Source organism: Scleropages formosus, chromosome 10 (assembly GCF_900964775.1).
Source record: "Scleropages formosus chromosome 10, fSclFor1.1, whole genome shotgun sequence".
NCBI classification, from domain to species: Eukaryota; Metazoa; Chordata; class Actinopteri; order Osteoglossiformes; family Osteoglossidae; genus Scleropages; species Scleropages formosus.
In genome coordinates, this window is record NC_041815.1 from 10,540,852 (window position 1) to 10,563,657 (window position 22,806).

The 22,806-nt window shown below is 45.0% G+C and overlaps 1 protein-coding gene across 5 annotated transcripts in view; it reads left to right on the forward strand.

Moving 5' to 3' along the window:
* mmp16b (matrix metallopeptidase 16b (membrane-inserted)) overlaps window positions 1-22,806 on the forward strand; it is a 65,549-nt gene that overhangs the window by 19,698 nt on the left and 23,045 nt on the right. For all 5 annotated transcript variants that reach the window (XM_018758814.2, XM_018758815.2, XM_018758819.1 and 2 more), the window contains one exon: window positions 9,561-9,865. In XM_018758814.2, coding sequence (XP_018614330.1) covers window positions 9,561-9,865 — 305 coding nt within the window. The remainder of the gene's footprint in view (window positions 1-9,560; window positions 9,866-22,806) is intronic.

Here is a 22,806-nt window from a genome sequence, read left to right on the forward strand (position 1 = left end):
GCCTGCTTCGAGTGCACTGATTAGAGTGTTTTTGAGGCTGCTGCTACTGATCTGGATGAGCTCACAGACTCTGTAACATCATTTATCAGTTTCTGCGAGGATATGTGCATCCCTACCAGGACTCGTTTAACATACAACAATGACAAACCGTGGTTCACTGCAAAACTCAGACAGCTTCGTCAGGCCAAAGAAGACGCCTACAAGAACGGGGACGGAGTCTTGTATAAACAGGCCAAAAACACACTGGCAAAGGAGATCAGAGTGGCTAAGAGAAACTACTCTGAAAAGCTGAAGAAACAGTTTTCAGCCAACGATCCTGCATCAGTGTGGAAAGGCCTGAAAGACATCACAAATTACAAGACATCATCCCCCAGCACCGTGTCAACTCAACAACTGGCCGATGATTTGAATGAGTTTTATTGCAGGTTTGAAAAACCCTGTCTCACACCCCACACCCATTCAGACCCTCTCCCCACGCATCAATTAACACCTCCAGTAACCCCCACTTTCCTCCCTCCTGCACCTTTGATCTGTGAAGAGGAGGTGTGTTGGGTCTTCCGCAAACAGAAGACAAGGAAAGCACCAGGCCCAGACGGTGTCTCACCGGCCTGCCTAAAAACCTGTGCTGACCAGCTGGCCCCTATCTTCACAAAGATCTTCAACAGATCACTGGAGATGTGCGAAGTTCCTTCCTGCTTCAAATGCTCCACCATCATCCCCATTCCGAAGAAACCCAAAATCACAGGACTTAATGACTACAGACCTGTTGCCTTAACATCTGTGGTCATGAAGTCATTTGAAAGGCTGGTGTTGGCCTACCTGAAGGACATCACTGGACCCTTGCTGGACCCCCTGCAGTTTGCTTATTGAGCAAACAGGTCTGTGGATGATGCAGTCAACATGGGACTGCGCTACATCCTGCAACATCTGGACAAACCAGGGACTTATGCGAGAATCCTGTTCGTGGACTTCAGCTCAGCCTTCAACACCATCATCCCACACCTCCTCCTGTCCAAATTAACCCAACTCTCTGCCCACCTCCATTTGTCGTTGGATCACCAACTTCCTGACAGACAGGCAGCAGCTAGTGAGGCTGGGAAAATTCTCATCCAATACTCGCACAATCAGTACTGGCGCCCCCCCCAGGGATGTGTGCTCTCTCCACTGCTCTTCTCCCTGTACACCAACGACTGCACCGTTAAAGACCCCTCTGTCAAACTCCTGAAGTTCGCAGATGACACCACACTCATTGGCCTCATCCGGGATGGTGACGAGTCTGCTTACAGACAGGAGGTCCAAGAGCTGGCTGTCTGATGCAGTCATAACAACCTGGAGCTGAACACGCTCAAAACAGGGGAGATGATCGTAGACTTTAGGAGAAACACCTTAGCATTATCCCCACTCACCATCATGAACAGCACTGTGGCAACAGTGGAGTCATTCAGGTTCCTGGGCACCACCATCTCACAGGACCTGAAGTGGGAGCCCCACATAGACTCCATTGTGAAGAAGGCTCAGCAGAGGTTGTACTTCCTTTGCCAGCTGAGGAAGTTCAACCTGCCACAGGAGCTACTGATGCAATTCTACTCTGCAGTCATTCAGTCTGTCCTCTGCACCTCTATAACGGTCTGGTTCGGCTCAGCTACGAAATCAGACATCAGAAGACTACAGCAGATAGTTCGTACTGCTGGAAGAATCATCAGCACATCCCCCCCATCTCTCAGAGAACTGCACTCGTCCAGAGTCAATAAAAGGGCTAGCAAAATCATTCTAGACCCCTCACATCCAGGCCACCTCCTCTTCGAACCTTTGCCATCTGGCCGGTGCTACAGAGCACCGAGCACCAGGACAGCCAGGCACAAGAAAAGTTTCTTTCCTCAGGCCATCTACCTCATGAACAGCTAAATCCCCCCTAGAGAGTAAACCAGTGCAATACACAACGCTATATTTATATTTATAACTATTTATCACATCATATCTCTTACTCACACTCCCTTGCATCTGTATCTAGTGACTATTCTTGTATATTGGGTACTTTGTATTTTTATATATTTTTTATCCCTTATTCACATAATCTATCTTCTCATCTGTCTTGTCACTGTCATTCTGTCTGTGCTGCGGAAGTTCCTGTCACCAAGACAAATTCCTTGTATGTGTGAACATACTTGGCAATAAAGCTCGTTCTGATTCTGATTCTGATATAAGCTGAATTCCAGCTGAAGAGTGGGGGATACAGCCATCTTCAAACATCTTACTGTCACGCCCTCCTCGGCGCAGCAAGGATCGCTTCCGACAGATCAGGGAGCGACCGCAATAAAAGGGTGGTTCAGAGCACACTCAAACGCAGAACCTTGTTCAGCCATTGATCATCGCTCTAGTGTGCTCCTTGAGTCCTTACCTTTCCTGTTTCCACCCGTCCTCAACCCTGTTCTCCCGTCTCCTTTCACTTCTCTCTCTGGACCTCACGGCTTCCACGAACTCCTGCTTGTCTTATGGATTACGGCTTTCGTGTTGTCCCTCTGGTAACGTTTGTACATCAGCGACCCTCAGCTTGTCTTGTGACCACGGTTTTTGGATTCCCCTTTTGAACCCTGACACTCCGCGCTTAGGTCCGACGACTTCCTTCCGTTGTGACACCATGACACTTACTAATTACTGGCATAAGTAAAGGGCATAATTCAGATGAGAATTTTTTTTACAGAATTCAAGGAAACCATCGGGGCCTAGTGCTTTACCAAAAGGTATTGATTTGTCCCAGATTTCTTCATTACTAAATGGTAAGTTCAGGAGAGAACGGTCCTCATCTGAGACACTACATTTAAATTTACATTTATTCATTTAGCAGATGCTTTTCTCCAAAGCAACGTACATCTCAGCAAAAATACAATTTGTGCATTACGTTAAGAGAAAGAGACATGGTTGCAGACGTGATTCTTAAGTAAACCTAGTTTGTTACTTTCTACTTGATGCACCGATGTTCATCGCTCGAGTAGGTGGATAAAATGCAGGATAGATGAACCCTGATAACCTCCTACAAAAAACATTCACATATAATGCCAAAGTAGCAGCTGTGTAAAGGCACTAAGCAGTGATAAACTTGATATGTATGGTTGTATTTTCTCCCTTGAACCTTGCTCCTGAGGGGAGCAAAGGGACCTGTAGTATTTTTTAAAAGTGATTTTAATGACCAGTGAGTTATGTAATTAGACCTGAAGATACCCATGCAGCTTGAATCGACTTCTCATTCTGCTGTGATTTTAGTTGATAGGCCAGGAAAGAATTAGGTTTATTTCCAAGTTCCTACTAACCCTGTTTTCGTAAAGAGCAGAAGCATCTAATATGATTTGTATAAGCCAACTGATAATGTGGCCTTTACGTTTGATAGTCAGTTTCGGTTCTCCTGGAGTGATGATTGTTTGTGTTCTTGCTCTAGGTGCTCCATTTTTTTTTTTTTTTGGATAACAGGCTTTCAAAATGATTAGACCTCGTAGTGTGGTCTTTGCTGCGTCCCATACAGTAGCGACTGAAATTGTAGGCTACGGGAATCTCCCAGCAGGAAGCTTCACTGTCCAAGAGTGGAGCTCAATCTCCATTGTTTAGTTTTGGGAGATTCATTGAATGTCAGCTTCTAAAAACACTGGTGCATGGTTTAAGAGTATGATGGGGCCCAACTAGCAGGATCTGACAGAGATCCTGTAGCATGAATAAAGCTATTGGGATGAAAATATAATCTGGTCTGGAATAAGAATTATAGTGGTTGGAATAAAATGTGTAATCCTTAATGTCGGTGCAATTCTCTCTAGATATTGACGGAACCTAGAATGGTGCTCGTATACTTAAGAGTAGTGGAGGTCTTTAAATTCGATATAAAAGATGTGGATGATTTATTTATATAAAAATTTATAAATTTTCTGTGTAATGCACAATTAAATTTTAATTGAAACAACCAAAATTTTTAAGGTACCTGTTAAATAACACCATACAGCACATAAATTGTGGGGAGTTTATATTACGTGTGATGAGTAATAACTCCTGCGACAAGAGGAGTAACTCTGTCTCATCAGCCCAAACCCACACACCTGTTCATAATCTCATACTCAACAATCAACAACTATAAAAGTAATAAAGAATGTACCCAAGGTAGCAGATTTTTAACCAGCACTGTACTACCTTTCTTGTGGTAGCCTAGCAATTCTTGTTCATTCACTGGTTTCCCAAGTCCTGTCACATGGATTTTTGTGTTTGAGTCCTGAGTTCTTTCTTGTCTGAGCCATTCTGTACACCTTTCCAGTTCCTGTGTTCCAGTTCTGTATTTCCTGACACCTCTACATTATAATCACATATTTCTGCTTCTTTTCTTAATTTGCACGTCCATGTCTTTGTTCTGCGTTTATTATATCACATCTGCACCGTATTGTCCAGTTTCCACTGTACACTTAGAAATGCAATCTGCACATGCGGTCGTTATATTTTACATCCAAGTCCGAATGTCACAGCAATATGCGTTGTAAAGGACCCCAGTTGGTGTTTAAAACTTGTCTTCCTTTGTGAACACCTTGTTCCTTTTGTACTATGTAATGTTCCATCAATTTCATGTCCAAGAGAATGATCGCGACTACCTGCGCTTCTTGTGGTGGAAGAACGGGGATCTGAATACACAACCCCAACAGTACAGAATGAAGGTCCATTTGTTTGGTGCTGTGTCTTCCCCTGGTTGCGCAAATTATGGACTGAAACACCTAGCTAAAGGAAGCGCTCAGTCACACCCTTTAGGATCTCAGTTTATAGCAAAGAATTTCTATGTGGATGATGGAGTCCCCAGTACTGATACAGTGGATAAAGCCATTCAACTGGCAAAGGAAGCATGTGAAGTGTGTGCAAAGGGTGCTCTTCGCCCTCACAAGTTCATCTCAAACAACATCACCGTTCTACAGCACTTACCCTCATCTGAATGTGCGATAGACGTTAAAACAAGGGATCTGGCCTTTAATGACTTGCCATTAGAGAGCGCTCTAGGTGTACAATGGTGTTTAGACAGTGACAGTTTCCACTTTAACATTACGCTGAAAGATCAACCAGGTCCTGGCATATTGTCTACTCTCGCCTCCACCTATGATCCTTTGGGCCTTATTGCCCCATATGTTCTTACTGGAAAGAAAATTCTGCAAGAAATGTGCCACCAGGGTACTGGCTGAGATGACCTTCTACCTGAGCATCTGAGCATCTAAGCCTCTGGTAGGAGAGTTGAAAAATGATTTGGCCAATCTTAAAGGTGTAGACATTCCTCGCTGTTACCTACCTGCTGAATTTGGAAAGGTCGTCAAAACGGAATTGCATCATTTTTCAGACGCCAGCACCAGTGGCTATGGGCAATGTTCCTATCTGAGGGTGAAAAATTAATGGGGAGAAATCCACTGTGCTCTTGTGATGGGAAAGTCTTGCGTCTCTTCCACAAAGGTAACCACCATACCTAGATTAGAACAGCAGCATCAGTGTCAGTTACGGTAAACTGTATGCTCAGAGAAGAAATGAACGGCCCCAATCTAGAAGAATATTTCTGTACAGATTCTAAAGTGGTTTTAGGATACATAAACAATGATGCACGGTGCTTTCACACTTTCGTAGCCAATAGAGTTCAGAAGATATGTGACAACACAAGCCCTCAGCAGTGGTTTTATGTGCCAACAAATGAAAACTCAGCAAACTGCCTCAAGAGGAAAAACAGAAAAGGAACTACTTGCATCTAACTGGTTCCCTGCATTATTGTGGGAAAAGGAAATTCAGACCATTACTAATGATGTCCTAAAACTCCCAGTAGGGGACCCAGAGGTCAGAAGGACACACACACACACACACACACTTTCAGAACCGCTTGCCCCATACAGGGTCACGGAGCCTACCCGGCAACACAGGGCATAAGGCCGGAGGGGGAGAGGACACACCCAGGACGGGACACCAGTCCACCGCAAGGCACCCCAAGCAGGACTCAAACCCCAGACCCACTGGAGAGTAGGACCTGGTCCAACCCACTGCGCCACTGCGCCACCGCGCCCCCCTTGGACCCATACACTGGTAAAAGAAACTAGAGAGCAAACATATCTGGCAGACCTTCTCACTAAATTTTCTTCATGGTTTTGAGCTACAAAAGGTGTAGTACCCCTCCTACGATGAGCAAGAGGAGTCAAGTGCAGTTTCCACAGTAAATGAAAAAGAGGATGCTGAATGTTTAATTATTAAAAACCTCCAAAGGCAGACTAACCAGGAAAAAAATTAAACTGATAAGCAGAGGAAGTCAGTTGCCTGATCATAAAAAGCTCTATCATTTGGATGCTTTCTTAGACAAAGATGGGTTACTTAGGGTGGGAGGAAGACTCAGTTGCTCATCCTTCTCTCCCTTACTCAAACAGCCAATGATAATACCTAAGGAGCACCATGTGACAAAATTATTAATTGCACATTGTCATGAAACGGCAAAACATTGTGGCAAGGCAACGATGGCACACCCCAAAACAAAAGTAGGGGATATTGTATTGGATACAGATCCAATATTGCCAAGAGGTGAATGGAGGCTTCGAAGAGTTTTGGAGACTGTTATCAGTTAAGACGGGCTTGTCAGAAAGGTTAAAATCTCTCTAGGAAATAAATGTCTAAATAACAAAGGAGATCGGCTTAACAAACTGTCTCTGCTAAAAAGACCAGTTCAAAGGTTAATTGTATTGTTGGAAGCTGAATAAGTGTATAATGTTAAGAATACTGTGGTGCACAGCACCATGGATTTGGATGGGGTGAAGAAGGACATGGAGGCAGCGTTCATGACGAACAATTTATTCAAACACCAGCACAAAGGAAATGATGCTCTTGGTCCAAGGACCCCCTTTGCTCCAAGACCTGCACTTACAGCCAGCTTGCCTAGCACCCCCAGTCCCTTTCTTTAACACCCTTGGTGACACGGTCACCCCATCATTTTTCCCCTAAGTGCCCCCAGTGGTTACACACGTATTTAACATTATTTCCCATAATGCAACTATTTACACTGAACAAGTAACGCGGGTCGTTACAATACCGTAGTATGGTATTTACATCTCTATATAGTTATTGATTGAAAAATAGTGATTTATGTTGTGAAAATTACTCTTGTCTTTGTGGCTGTACTGTTTTAAGCATTAGTCATTTTGGTGAGAGTGTAAAGGACCCGATGTTTAAAACTTGTCTTCCTTCGTGAATACTTTGTTCCTTTTGTATTTGTACCTTTATTTTGTCATATTACTGCAATGGCATACGGACATTAAAAGGGGGCTTTTTTTTTTGACACTGTCTGGTTTTCTCAAGAATCCTGCATTTAGAATTGTCGAATTAGTTTAATGTGGTTGGCGCGCAGATATAACTTAGCCCAGCCTGTGGTTAGCTGCATGCTCCAAGAATGAAAGAATTTATTTAATATAAGGATTAGCAACCCTCTGAAGAGGCACAAGGTTTGTACATGTAATACTGTATATTGTTGTAAATGTATTTTTTTTTTTTTATGTAATTGTACTTGTTTTCTCCATGGAAATGAGATGGCTGCAGTGTGCTCTGGTTGCCAAAGGATGGAACGGAAATGAAATGTTAAATACACACACACACACACACACACATTTTCTGAACTGCTTGTCCCAAACGGGCTCGCAGGGAACCGGAGCCTACCCAGCAGCACAGGGCATAAGGCCGGAGGGGGAGGGGACACACCCAGGACAGGACGCCAGTCCGTCGCAAGGCACCCTAAGTGGGACTCGAACCCCAGATCTACTGGAGAGTAGGACTGTGGTCCAACCCACTGCACCACTGCACCACCGCACCCCTGTTTTGGGAAACAACCATGTCTTTTTTATTTCTCATTTTGGAGCCCTAACAACCTGCTGTATGGGCTCAGTCATCTTGATTGGTCCTAATGGCCCTGTTGCATTTTCTCAGTTTAAAATAAATTTGAATAGCCTGGATTTTAAGATGTTTGTATGACAGCAGCATTAACAGAAAGTACTGTCTGTTGACAGACTGGCAGGGATACTTTGCTATTAGATACCAGGAACCATTGCACAGTAAGAAATTCCTTTTGTGGGTTTTTGTCTGTGTTTAGAGCAGGTTGCTTACCACTTAAACTTTGATTTATGGCAGCAGCTATAGATAAGGCTTTAACAAGTTATTCAGATTTTGGTGTCTTTTAATTTGAAATCCTTCCCAATGGTCTTTTCCTGTGAAATGATGAAATGTAAATGAGTCCAGGCCAGCTGTGTGTGACGGATTGCTGACTAAAGGGCCCTTTTGAAAAAGAAGGTTTTCCTTTCCGGGGGTCTGTCTGCGAGAGATAAAGGCTGCATGGTATGGTTCAGCCCAAAGCTGCCAACATTGACATTTTTGAAGCAAACTTTTAAAAGTGCCATCCTTTTTCTCATTACAAACCACAACAGCTGATTTTTTTAAGCCTGCAGGCTGGAAAAAAGGAAAAGAGTGAGCAGTACAACATCTGTGATACAAACTCACACACACAATGTCTACAACCACTTGTCCCGAGTGGGATCACGGTGAACTGGAGCCTAACCTGGCAACACAGGGCGCAAGACTGAAGGGGGAGGGGATACACCCCAGATGGGACACCACTCTGCTGCAAGGTACCCCAAGGAAGACTCAAACCCCAGAGCTGCCACACAGCAGGCCCTGGCCAAACCCGCTGCACCACCACACCCCTGTGACCCAAGGGGTTAAGTTCTGCCTTCTTGTTATTGTTGCAACCTTGAATGTCATAGAACCTTCAACTTCATTTAGATTTTGGGCAACAGAAAAAGTCACATAGGGTGAGGTCTAATGAATATGGTGTGTGTGGGGTTGCAGATTGTTTTACTACCACAAGTGGTGGGAAAGTCATCAGTAGTTCCTGCACATTGACAAAGCTCCTTCACAGATTACCCAAATTATCAAAGGGGTGCATACCTTGGACAGTATGCTTGTCTGTTGAGGTTCATTCAAATTTACATACTCTAAAGAGAGTTAATGGTCACTGCTATTGTAAAGATACTATTGGATTGTGGGTAAAACCTCATGCAAACATGGGCGTCCGTGTAACCTCCATATCCACTCAGATGAAGGTAAAGTCCCTGCTGTAGAGCTGGGGACATGCCATATTCATTGTTTTTTGTTTTTTTTTGTCCAGCTGATGGGAAAGGAGCATCTGTTTGAGGACAGTAGCTGGCATCATACTTGATGGACTTGAGGCAAAATATTCTTCACTTGGAATGCCCTTAAGTACAAATATCCACTTGTTTGAATTGAATAATGTAGAATAATCAGCGATTTAAAATCATTAAGTGTTTTACAATGATTTATTCAAACTGATCAAATGGAAAATACATGTGAAATGCATGTGTAGCTGTCATTTACTTGAGACCTTATTAATATTTTGCTTTCCGTTATGAAATTGGGCACCATACAGGTTTGGTTCAGGGTACTGTATCATTGCATTGTGTACATGTGTACTATGTTGTACTTTGTGTTGAACTTCCCAAAGCTGTACCTTTTTGTTCCTGCAGCATAAAGAATGTGACCCCCAAGGTAGGAGTGGTGGAGACTCACAATGCCATCCGGCGCGCCTTCGATGTGTGGCAGAGCGTGACCCCACTGCGCTTTGAGGCTATTCCCTACAGTGCCCTGGAGAACGGCAAGCGAGACGTGGACATTACAATCATATTCGCCTCGGGTTTCCATGGCGACAGCTCACCCTTTGATGGGGAGGGGGGCTTTTTAGCACATGCCTACTTCCCAGGACCTGGCATTGGGGGGGACACGCACTTTGATTCTGATGAGCCATGGACGCTAGGAAACCCCAACCATGACGGTAAGACCCTGGTGCTTTTCTAACAAGCTGTATTTTCATCTTTCCAAAAGTAACACTGATCTGAATGTGCTATAGCACAGAGGTATCTGTGTTTGGACCAATAGGTGCCTTGCAGTCCATGAATAAGGTTTGAATCTCACCTCCTGCTGTAGTTCACTTGATTAAAGTATATACCATGAATTGATATAGTAAAAATCACCCAGCTCCTTTTTAACTGGGTAAGTTGCAAGTTCCTTAACATCATAAGTTGCTTTTGGGTGTCAGGCAAATAAATAAATGTGAGTGTATATTTCAAATAATTTTTATCAAGTGCAGATTTCTCTTTTTTTTTTTTTACTGAAGGCTGAAAAGCAGGCATAGCCTGTTGACTAGCAGGACAAGGGCTGTTAACTGCTTCTCTACATTAGAGGACCATCCACCCCTATAGAAACATCAAGTAAATTTTTTCCATTTTCAAAAGCTATAAGCCTGAATGCTGAAAGGTTGACAAAGAGATATTTTCTTTATCAAGAGGAAAAGTGAAGGGCTCAAATGAAATAATCAAGTTAGAATGAAAAGTTATATGCACCAAGAGTGAAATTATAAAATGCAAGAATATATAGTCACATTTTGCTTACACTTCAGCTTTTCTTTTGTCGCTGGGTTATAACTTATTATTTGCTTCTGTGTGTTTTAGTATTCCGTTCATATTGTGTTTTTCGTGCCAATCTTAACTGGCTTTTTACAAAACAAATAACTGACCATCCTTTTCAGTCAGGTGAATAAAACATTGCAAGTGAGCCTTGGCTTACAACAGAGTTTCATTTCAATAACCAGATTGTAAATTGACTTTGTTGTTAGCTGAAAAATCCCCTTATGTGAATCATAAAGATTAACAATTTACACAACTGGTATGTTGGGCTTTGTTTTTTTTTTCATTAATTTGACACAGTATTAATTTTACAATAATAGTATTACATTTACATTTATTCATTTAGCAGATCCTTTTTTCCAAAGCAACGTACATCTCGTAGAAAATACAGTTTGTGCATTACATCAGGAGAAAGAGACATATTTGCAGACGTGTGGTTAAGTACAGCTAGTTTGTTACTTTCACCATATGCACTGGTGTAGCTGCATAAAACTTTACCAGAATATCAATGATTCCTAATCACCTTCCTACTAGTTTTTTTTTTTTTCGTTGAGATTAATATAAAAGATTTACGTTACGTTGCAGGAGTAGCTGTGTAAAGGATTGATCGGGGCATGATCTTAAAGTTATAGTGCATGAACATGTATACCTTACATGAACTTAAGAGATCATAGGCAAAGTGAGTCTGGAAGAGGTGAGTTTTAAGATCCTTTTTAAGTGTGGGCAAAGATTCAGCAATTCTGAGCAAGAGGGGGAGGTAGTTCCAACACAATGGAGCCAGAACCAAGAACCTCTGTGCTTTACCTTTTGTGCATGGGACCACCATGTGGGCAGATGTGGAAGAGTGTAGCAGTCTGGTTGGGGTGTAGCGGTTGATCAAGTCTTGTAGATAGCTGAGAGCAGTTCTGTTGATGCATTTGTAGGCCATAACCAGGGTCTTAAATTTGATCTGGGCAGCTATGGGAAGCCAGTGCAGAGAAATGAGTAGAGGAGATACATGCAAATGCTTTGGCAAGTCAAACACAACTCGGTCTCCGTGGAGTGACCAATTTTGAATCCAGACTGATAACCATCGAGGGGATGGTTCCGAGTAAGGAATTCAGATAGTTGATCACAGGCTGCCAGTTCTAAAGTTTTAGACAGAAAGGAGAGGAGGGAGACTGGCCTATAGTTTTGGACTGAGTTAGGATCCAGAGAGGGTTTTTATACCACAGGTGAAATTAGAGCAGTTTTGAGGGCAGATGGGAAGCAGCCGGAGGAGACCAAGGAGTTGATGATCTTAGCAATGAAAGTGGAGAGTTGTGGGAAGATGGTCTGTAGGAGTTGACATGGGATCAGATCTAGCGAGTAGGTGGTGGCTCTGTGTGATATCAGGAGGTTGGAGACTTCAGATTCTGAGAGTGTCTTGAATTCAGAGAGCATGTCTTCCCAGAGAAGTCATAGATAATGCAGGTAATGTGTTTGGATCTCTCTATATTTTTGTTTTTGTTTTTTTTTTTTTAAAAAAAAAAATAATACCACTGTACAGATTCTTTGTTGTGTACAGATTCTCGAGTCTCACCATTCACCATGCACCTCTACCCTATTAGTAGTGATGGTGGGCTGTTTTAGAAAGCAGTGAACCGAAATAAAACAACTGGAAATCTTCCCTGGAGGCAGAGTGTGCTTATTCACTGTCATTCACCATAAAAAAAATTACAGCGATATCACATACAAAGACAGATCATAACTGTTTTAGTTAAAAGTAAACAACTGAAGGGGGTGCAGTGACGCAGTGGGTTAGACTACAGTCCTGCTCTCCGGTGGGTCTGGGGTTCGAGTCCCACTTGGGGTGCCTTGCGACGGACTGGCGTCCCGTCCTGGGTGTGTCCCCTCCCCCTCCGGCCTTACGCCCTGTGTTACTGGGTTGGCTCCGGTTCCCTGCGACCCTGTATGGGAAAAGCGTGTGTGTGTGTGTGTGTGTGTGTGTGTGTGTGTGTGTGTAAACAACTGAAAATTTCTGTGTTAATCTTTGTTGCATAGGACTCAAATTTGGCAAATTAAGTGAATAGTGAAAGCATTGCTGATACCAATGCTTTATTTTTTAAGCACTTTGTTTACTTTGATACTTTGATTTTATCTAGGAAGTGCAGTTACATAACCTGAAAAACACAAGGATCTCATCTCATTTCAGCCTGTGTCATCTTCTCTCTGCTTCTTGAAAGTGTCACAATATTAAAAAAAGATATTAAATAAAATGATGTTAGGAAAGTAAAACAAATGGTGGAGGAGGGATTGTGAGCACTTCTGCACTACCGGAGAGCTACATGCAGCTTTTATTTCCTACTGATGTTAATACACTTTTTAAGGGTGAGCCCAATGAAAGCCTTGTTCTGGACACTTTGACCTTAGACATGAGCCTAATGTGCTTCCACCCCCATGAGCTAAAAGCAGTTATATGTAGATATTGTTCCACTTAGTTGTGTACAACATCTTAGCCTCATGAGCAGATGTCTGTCACTGTCTGTCACCTTCCTTAATCCCATCTTCTATTAATGTTTTCAGTCTGTGACCTGTGAATAATGAAATACTTATTGACTGATGATTGATAGTGTCTACTGTGAGCTATTCACTTATCTAGTCCAAATACTTGGACCATAATGAACACAGAAAAAAGGACCCACTTGTAGGTGGCACTTGATGAGGAGTAATTATCACCCATCCCTCCTTCTACACAGGAGGTGGATTCTGTGGGCTCTCCTTGTAAATCCCCTTCCTAGCCATGCAGGGCGTCCATCACCCACAGTCTCTGGGGGTAGTACAGCACTTCTCCCTAAGTAAGCAAGAGGCAAACAGACAGGTAGTCACTCTGGCACAATGGTTGGGCACACGTGATGAAATTGCATTTGATGGCTTTGGCACCTCACAGCTGGATTTTATTTATGACCTTGCAGTTCCCTGTTGAGTGTAGTGCGGGAGACTGTCTGGTCGTAGCAAACAGGAATGTGTCAGTCTAAGTATACCCAGTTATACATATAAGGACTGGAATTCTGTTTTTTTGCGTGTTTTAAGTTGTGTGATACCCTCAAAAACAAAAGGAAGGAATTTAACATCTTGTAGATCAAAAATGTTCATCCAGATAATTAGCATTCCTTTATATTTTTCTAATGGAGAACTTTTAAGTCTTTGGAGAAATACTAGTCTGACATTTTCAAAAGTCATTCCCATTGAAACATTTTTATAGGGTTATATAGAAAGCTATGGTGTAGCTTTAATTCAATAATCCTTGAAACCAATAGCGAGCTCTGAATCCCCACCTGCCTAAAATAGTGCTCATTTTGTGTGGAGTTTGTTCATGTAGGTTTCCTCCCACAGTCCAGACGTGTGTTGAGTTGGTGACTCAGAATTGTCCTTTGTCTGAACCGCTTGTCCCATATGGGGTCGGGGAGCCGGAGCCTAACCCGGCAACACAGGGTGTAAGGACAGAGGGGAAGGGGACACCCAGGACGGGACACCAGTCCATCACAGGGCACCCCAAGCGGGACTCGGTTCAACCCACTGCACCACTGCGCCACCCCCCCCCCGAATTGTCCTTTGTGTGTTATTTTTCCTTTTATTTCTTTATTTATTTATTTATTTATTTGGTGTGGCTACCCTGTGATGGACTGATATGTTTTCATATAATTGCCAAACATATGTTTTCAATATATGGTACTGTGTCAGTATGTACATGTATATGTGTGCATGTATAGGAATAGCATATGATAAGTGAGTTGAAAAGGGGCTTGGATCTCAACTAAAATACATGCAGGTTGGATGCACAAAAGACTGCTGTTTTCTCTGCGAATGGGATAGTCGTGCGAGAGATTCCCGCTACGTCAAGAGAGACTGGCCACTCTGTCACTGGAACCTGGGAAGAAAAATGTTCAGCATTCACGACTTGTTGAATGAAGCAAGATTTTGTTACCACTCTTACACATAAAGCTGGGTCTGATGAAGAACTTTATCAAGGCCCTGGAAAAAACACATGCAACTTTCAAGTACCTCATTGGAAAATTGGTTATATGAGGTAAGATAAGGGAAGGTGTCTGTGTTGGTACTCAGATTCGTGTACTTCTTCGAGATGTTGGATTTGACTGTGCACTGCATGGGAAGGAGAAGAAGGTTTGGAAGACCTACAACTTAGTGGCAACAAGTTTTCTTGGAAACAACAAGGCAGAAAACTACAGGAAGCTGGTGGAAAACCTCCTCAAGGCTTACAAATGCCTGGGCTGCAACATGTCCCTCAAGACACATTTTTTGGACTTGTGTCTGGAATTTTTTCCATCGAATGCAAGAGCATTAAGTGACGAGCACAGTGAGCAATTTCACCAAGATATTTCATACATGGATAAAGTACTTGGTAGCAGAGCAGACTACTGCTGGACAGTGACAAGAGATGATCCATTTAATGACAACAGACAAGTTAAGAAGCACAGAGTAGGTACTGAATAAGGACTGAACTATGAACTGATACATAGTAAGTGTTACATAAACAGGGAAAGTGGCATAATATCAAGTGAAACAACCATAAACACATGAAAAGACCTAGGTTTACAATTCATGATTAAAAATCTGCTATGTACACCATATACATAGTACATAAAATGTAAAAAATATCTTGGGAACAGTAGCCAATTAGCAATTTTAATTGTCATATTTGAATTCACCACATCACATTCAATAATAAATACACACACACACACCAATTGCTTGTCCCAAGCAGGGTCGCAGCGCGCCAGAGCCTAACCCAGCAACACAGGGCATAAGGCTGGAGGGGGAGGGGACACACAACAGTAAATCACAAGGCACCCCAAGCAGGACTCAAACCCCAGACCTGCCAGAGAGCAGGACACAGCCAAACCCACTCCACCACATAAATAGCACATATCATTTCCAAAGCAGACAACTTTTAAAGAATTGTTGACCAGTGTATGCTGTAGAGGTGAACCCTGCCTATGCTTCCAGGATAGGCTTCAGATGACCCTGTCTTAGGATGAGTGAGTGAGTGAGTGACAGTTAGTCATAGCTTTCATAGAGACTACCTACTATATGAACTTTTCGGTTGGCTAGTGAAGACAGACGTTATGCATGCACAAAACACAACAATCAGAATGGCGCTTAGATAGGCCAGACTCTTCTCCAGCTCAGGGGTCACGCATCCAATGTTGCAGCGCTCAAGCTGCATTTCAGTGTTTCACAACACCCCTGTTGGTGGTTCAAGTACATGGCTTATTTGCTCATACATCTACAGGTCACATATTGTTTTTTGAATGAAAAAGGCAGTGAAACCCTTTTCCACAGTCCATCTGCCCTCTAGTGCATTTCAAGCACATTAAACGTGCTATGGTTCCCATCATGGTACAGCCAGCTCTGTGGTGCTAAGAAACTTCTGACTGTAATTACATGGCAATAATAGCCTGCACATTTAACAGCGTAATGCCTGTATGATTTCCACGAGTCACGAGTCAAGACTCGTGAAAAACCAAAAGTAGTAGTCTGTGGAAATGATGCCCAGGTACAAATGTCAACAGACTTCCACTTTATACCTTACCTGTTTCCCTGTCACAACAGGTCTTCACAATCACACACACACCAATCACTTCACATTTACCTTTTTATTGCTTTAGCTCTTAGATTTTCCTTGAAATGTACAGTGAATTTGTTTTTAAAATGTAGCTGTTAAAATGATCTCACGCTTGATGCCAACACAAGACTTCTTGAAGATATGCTCTCCCTGGCTGATAAGTAGTTATTACTCATTAAGCCAATTCTTCCCAGGCTCCTTTCCGGGAGGTGGACATTGTGGGTTCTGTGTGTAAATCCCACCCACTGCCAAGGAGGGCATCCACTGCCTGCAGTGTGCACTAGCAGCACAGAGCAGCAACACATTGTAGAGTGTGGGAAAACAGCAGAGTAATCCTAGCATAATTAGGATTTCATTTTGAAATCCAAGCTTTTTTAATAGCTAAGACTATCAATTGTCTTTGTAAGCCTCAGAATATTACTCTGTGTAAAGAAAATGACCCTTTAGCTTTAAAAACATTATATACATCCATAACCGAAATCTGTCATACCTGTTATAGACTATATATCAGTCATCTCTGTAAAAAATTATTGCATTTCCCTTACCACGTTTCCTGCTTTTTCTGCAAATCTCACAGACACCCACTGGCTATGTAAATGTTCATGCATGATGTGAGGAGAAAACATTTGTCTCTGTTGATGAGAGATTTTTGCTCCTTATCCTAACTGGAAAGAGTTCTGGCTATGTGTGACTTGGTTTCCACAAGTATGACTGGTGACCATACAGTGTACCAAAGAAGATGGCTCACTGATGTGCTGTTCCAGTTGCAACAGAATGTTGATGCCAGGTTTTCAATTAATTTCTAACTGGTTAATTTCTCCAGATTTTGTTTTTTTCTGTTGCAATGAATATTGTGTCCATCTGGTCAGTGCCTTTGTCAAAGCCCCTTATTGCCATACTGGATGTTTGTGACCTTATTGCTTTGCTCCACAGTGTGAAACACATTGTGAGCTCCTGATACCCAAAAGTAAAAGATGTGATGGCGATATATGTGGCGCTATTTGTTCCTAATTTGATACATGAGTGATCACTTTTAGAGCATGGATTGGTACTTGAGCAAAACCCTCGGTATTTTGTTTGAATCCTAACCCTACAGTTACAGAGGTAATGCCCCCTGAGTCAGTGCACCATGGTCACATCTATTCAAAGCAGTCAGGATTGAGCTCGTGGAAGTATAGTAGAGGGCTACATGTTTAATCACACACACACACACACACACACACATTTTCGTAACCGCTTGTCCCATATGGGGTTGCGGGGGACCGGAGCCTACCCGGCAACACAGGGCGTAAGGCCAGAGGGGGAGGGGACACACCCAGGACGGGACGCCAGTCCATCGCAAGGCACTCCAAGCGGGACTTGAACCCCAGAGCCACCGGAGAGCAGGACTGTGGTCCAACCCACTGCGCCACCACACCCCTCATGTTTAATCAAATTATAGAAATTTATACACTACATGAATAAACTAAATGCTAAAAATTACATACTAAAATGAGTGTGTTGGTTGAGTTGGCATAATCAGTGTCAACAACAGAAAGAACTTTTTTCTATATTTCCTTATATCTATTTCTCTGCTCTTAGGATGGATATTGACAGACTTACTGAAATCATAACACACGAATCCTTCCTGCTCATTTATTCCATAACCAAGATCAAAACCTATGCTGGGGATGATTACAGTTGCATTCATTTCCAAAGGAATATCCCTGCTAAAGTTTCCTAGAAATAACAAAATCTCTCTCAGAATACTTTGTGTGGTTTGAGTTAACCGAGGTAGTGACCTTTTAGAAATTAATTTAAGGATAATCACACTTGGAAGCTTGGTGGGGTTTGCTTTGACAATGCAAAATCCGTACAAATTGCTTTTGTATCGGCTGACCGGCACTATGTAAAGTAGCAGCTGTCATATCATATCGAGTGTTTTGCTAGCCTCAAAAGCCACATGTCAAGAAACCTACTGGAAAGTCAAGCAGCTGCTTTGGAATACAGTGGGAGGTGAAATGGGATCTGATGGAGATTTAAGAAGCAGGGTGTTGTGTGGAAAATTTGCCAGGTGGGTGACCTGATGCCACATAGTGGAGACATCTGGGAAAAGTTCTCATTCCCATGCAAAAAGGTAAAAAAAAAAAAAAAAAAAAAACAGCAAGGTTTCATCACCTGGCATTATCCATAAAATCTTGTCTATGAGTACACTTTAACATCTAAATAGAAATTACTTAAAAGACACACTTGCTTCTGCAAGTGGTCCAGGATACACAAAACATTTTGTGATATTGTGGATTTTTGCTGTTGTTTCCAGAAATATCAGTGCCGCTTAGTCTTGCTGTCTAATTAAAGTGTGACATTATTGCCGCATGTATATGAGTTTTCCAGTAGCAATGCCGTTATGAAGCATAATGTCAACCAAAAGGCTCCCTTTGCTGATGCCTGCTGATGCCTGCTGATGCCTACAAATGCCAGCGCATAAAAGGAGGGGAATTTCCCCATTTCTATTGATAAAAATTCTGAAACTTAAATAATGACATGGATACATGCATAACTTGATATCTACAGGGACCAAACCAGTCTTTTTGTGAATATCCATTACTGTGGCCTGGGTTTGCATGCACAGAACATCATAGTAAAATGTAAATATACTTAGAAGATGCTCCCTGGAGAATTGCGCTCCTAATAATGCTGACTTTTGCTTGTGGTGTAGGGAGCATTGTAACAGCTGGCTCACAACCTCCTTAATAATAGCTTGACCTACCCTGTCTTACAAGGAGTGCATGCAATAAGCAGCAGACAGCTGGGGGACACAGACATGTAGAGGGTTGGGGAAGATTGAATGGTAGATGTGCACTGTTTAAAACGGTTGTACAATGTGGTGCATGTTAGGGGGAGATCCTTTATTGATAAGCATGCACCCAACAATGCCCTTCCGTGAACCGCCACCTTATCGTGGTGGAGGGGTTTGAGTGCCTGAATGAGTCCAGGAGCTATGTTGTCTGGGGCTATATGCCCCTGGTAGGGTCTCCCATGGCAGACAGGTCCTGGATGACAGACGAGACAAAGCGCGGTTCAAAAACCCCTTATGAAGAAAAAATCAAGGCTTTCATTTACCCTGCCCGGTATGGGGTCACTGGGGCCCCACCCTGGAGCCAGGCCTTGGGGGGCGGCTCGCATGCGAGCGCCTGGTGGCCAGGTCTATGCCCACGGGGCCTGGCCGGGCTCAGCCCGAAGCCATGACGTGGAGCCGCTCTTCGGTGGGCTCACCACCTGCCGGAGGAACCGTAAGGGGCCGGTGCATTGTGATTTGGGCGGTGGTCGGGGCCGAGTGCCCGGCCGACCCAAACCTCGGGTGCCAACTCTGGTTTTTGGGACTTGGAATGTCACCTCACTGGCGGGGAAGGAGCCTGAGCTGGTGCGGGAAGTTGAGAGATACCGTCTAGATATAGTCGGACTCACTTCCACTCACAGCTTGGGTTCTGGAACCACTCTTCTCGATCAAGGGTGGACTCTCCACTGTTCTGGCGTTGCCCAAGGTGAGAGGCGGCGGGCGGGTGTGGGCTTATTAATAGCCCCCCAGTTCAGCCGCCATGTGTTGGAGTCTACCCCGGTGAATGAGAGGGTTGTCTCCCTACACCTTTGGGTCAGGGAACGGTCTCTCACTGTCGTTTATGCTTATGCGCCTAGCGTCAGTGTAGAGTACCCGGCCTTTTTAGAGTCCCTGGGGGGCGTGCTGGAAAGCGCTCCCACTGGGGACTCTGTCGTTCTACTGAGGGACTTTAACGCCCACGTGGGCAGCGACAGTGATACCTGGAGGGGCGTGATTGGGAGGGACGGCCTCCCTGATCTGGACCCGAGCGGTGAGTTGTTATTGGATTTCTGTGCTAGTCATGGTTTATCCATAACGAACACCATGTTCATGCATAAGGGTGTCCATCAGTGCACTTGGCACCAGGACACCCTAGGTCGGAGGTCGATGATCGACTTTGTAGTCGTTTCTTCTGACCTTCGGGCATATGTCTTGGACACTCGGGTGAAGAGAGGAGCTGAGCTGTCAACTGATCACCGCCTGGTGGTGAGTTGGATTCGATGGCGGGGGAAAAAGCTGGACAGACCTGGCAGGCCCAAACGCATAGCGAGGGCCTGTTGGGAACGTTTTGGCGGAGCCCCCTGTCAGAGAGCTCTTCAACTCCCACCTCCGACAGAGCTTCAGCCAGGTCCCGAGGGAGGTGGGGGACATCGAGTCTGAATGGACTATGTTCCGCGCCTTCATTGTCAGGGCGGCGGTTCGGAGCTGCGGCCATAAGGTCTCCGGCGCCTGTCGCGGCGACAATCCCCGAACACGGTGGTGGACACCGGAAGTAAGGGATGCCGTCAAGCTGAAGAAGGAGTTCTATCGGGCCTGGCTGGCTCATGGGACTCCTGAAGCAGCTGACAGGTACCGACGGGCCAAACGGAGCACGGCTCTGGCAGTCACCGCGGCAAAAACTCGGGCTTGGGAGGAGTTCGGTGAGGCCATGGAGGAAGACTTTTGGTCGGCCTCAAAGAGATTCTGGCAAACCGTCCGGCGACTCAGAGGGGGGATGCGGTGTTCCACGAACACTGTTTACAGTGGAAGTGGTGCGCTGCTGACCTCAGCTGAGGATGTCCTCGGGCGGTGGAAGGAGTACTTTGAGGATCTCCTCAATCCCTCCGACACGCCTTCCGTAGAGGAAGCTGAGACTGGGGACTCGGAGGTGGACTCGTCCATTACCCTGGCTGAAGTTGCTGAGGTAGTCAAAAAACTCCTCGGTGGCAAGGCTCCGGGGGTGGATGAGATCCGCCCCGAGTTTCTCAAGTCTCTGGATGTTGTGGGGCTGTCTTGGCTGACACGCCTCTGCAGCATCGCGTGGAGTTCGGGAACGGTGCCTCTGGACTGGCAGACCGGGGTGGTGGTCCCTCTTTTTAAGAAGGGGGACCGGAGATTGTGTTCCAACTATAGGGGGATCACACTCCTTAGCCTCCCTGGGAAAGTCTATGCCGGGGTACTGGAGAGGAGAATCCGACCGATAGTCGAACCTCGGATTCAGGAGGAGCAATGCGGTTTTCGCCCTGGCCGTGGAACACTGGACCAGCTCTATACCCTCACTAGGGTGCTGGAGGGTTCGTGGGAGTTTGCCCAACCAGTCCATATGTGTTTTGTGGACCTGGAGAAGGCATTCGACCGTGTCCCTCGTGGCATCCTATGGGGGGTACTTCGGGATTATGGGGTTCGGGGCTCGTTGCTACGGGCTGTTCGTTCCCTGTATGACCGGAGCAGGAGCTTGGTTCGCATTGCCGGCAGTAAGTCAGACCTGTTCCCGGTGCATGTTGGACTCCGCCAGGGCTGCCCTTTGTCACCGATTCTGTTCATTATCTTCATGGACAGAATTTATAGGCGCAGTCAGGGAACGGAGGGTGTCTGTTTTGGTGGCCGCAGGATCTCGTCTCTGCTGTTTGTGGACGATGTGGTCCTGTTGGCGTCATCAAGTCAAGACTTGCAGCGTGCACTGGGGAGGTTTGCAGCCGAGTGCGAAGCGACGGGGATGAGAATCAGCACCTCCAAATCCGAGGCCATGGTTCTCAGTCGGAAAAAGGTGGATTGCCCCCTCCGGGTTAGGGGGGAGTTGCTCCCTCAAGTGGAGGAGTTTAAGTATCTCGGGGTCTTGTTCACGAGTGAGGGAGAAATGGAGCGGCAGGTTGACAGACGGATCGGTGCGGCGTCCGCAGTAATGCGGTCATTGTACCGGTCTGTTGTGGTGAAGAGGGAGCTGAGTCGTAAGGCGAAGCTCTCAATTTACCGGTCGATCTACGTTCCTACCCTCACCTATGGTCATGAACTCTGGATCATGACCGAAAGAATGAGATCGCGGATACAAGCGGCAGAAATGAGTTTCCTCCGCAGGGTGGCTGGGCGCACCCTTAGGGATAGGGTGAGGAGCTCAGTCACCCGGGAGGAGCTCGGAGTAGAGCCGCTGCTCCTCCGCATCGAGAGGAGCCAGTTGAGGTGGCTCGGGCATCTGTTCCGGATGCCTCCTGGACGCCTCCCTGGGGAGGTGTTCCGGGCTTGTCCCACTGGGAGGAGGCCTCGGGGCAGACCCAGGACACGTTGGAGAGACTATGTCTCCCGGCTGGCCTGGGAACGCCTTGGGGTTCCCCCAGAGGAATTGCAGGAGGTGTGCGGGGAGAGGCAAGTCTGGAGGACTCTGCTCGGACTGCTGCCCCCGCGACCCGGCCCCCGATAAGCGGAGGAAGATGGATGGATGGATGGCACCCAACAATGAAGATCAGTTATGGGCCGGAAACTTTCCAGAATTATTCCCAGTAGGCAGAAACCATATTTTAGCCTTTACATTTAAAGTGTATTTCTATTCACTTCACTACAAAGAATTTGTAAAGGTCATGCTCTTATGAAGTAGGCAACACCAACATGGTGCGTTGGGGACATAGCACAAGTGCGGGTTGCTGGCTGAGCAGAGGAGGTAAACAAGTGGCAAGAAATTTGTGTTGGGAGTTTTGCATTTCACCTTCCAGCTCCATCGTGGTGCTGTTGGGACACAGTCAGCACGGCTTATTCTTTCAAGCTCCATCAGGGGAATACATTAGTATTTATCACTTCCCTTGCAGACGCCTTCATCCGGGGCAGAAGAGATATCATGCTGCTTTAAATTTTGCTGAAGCAGGTTAAATACTTTGCTC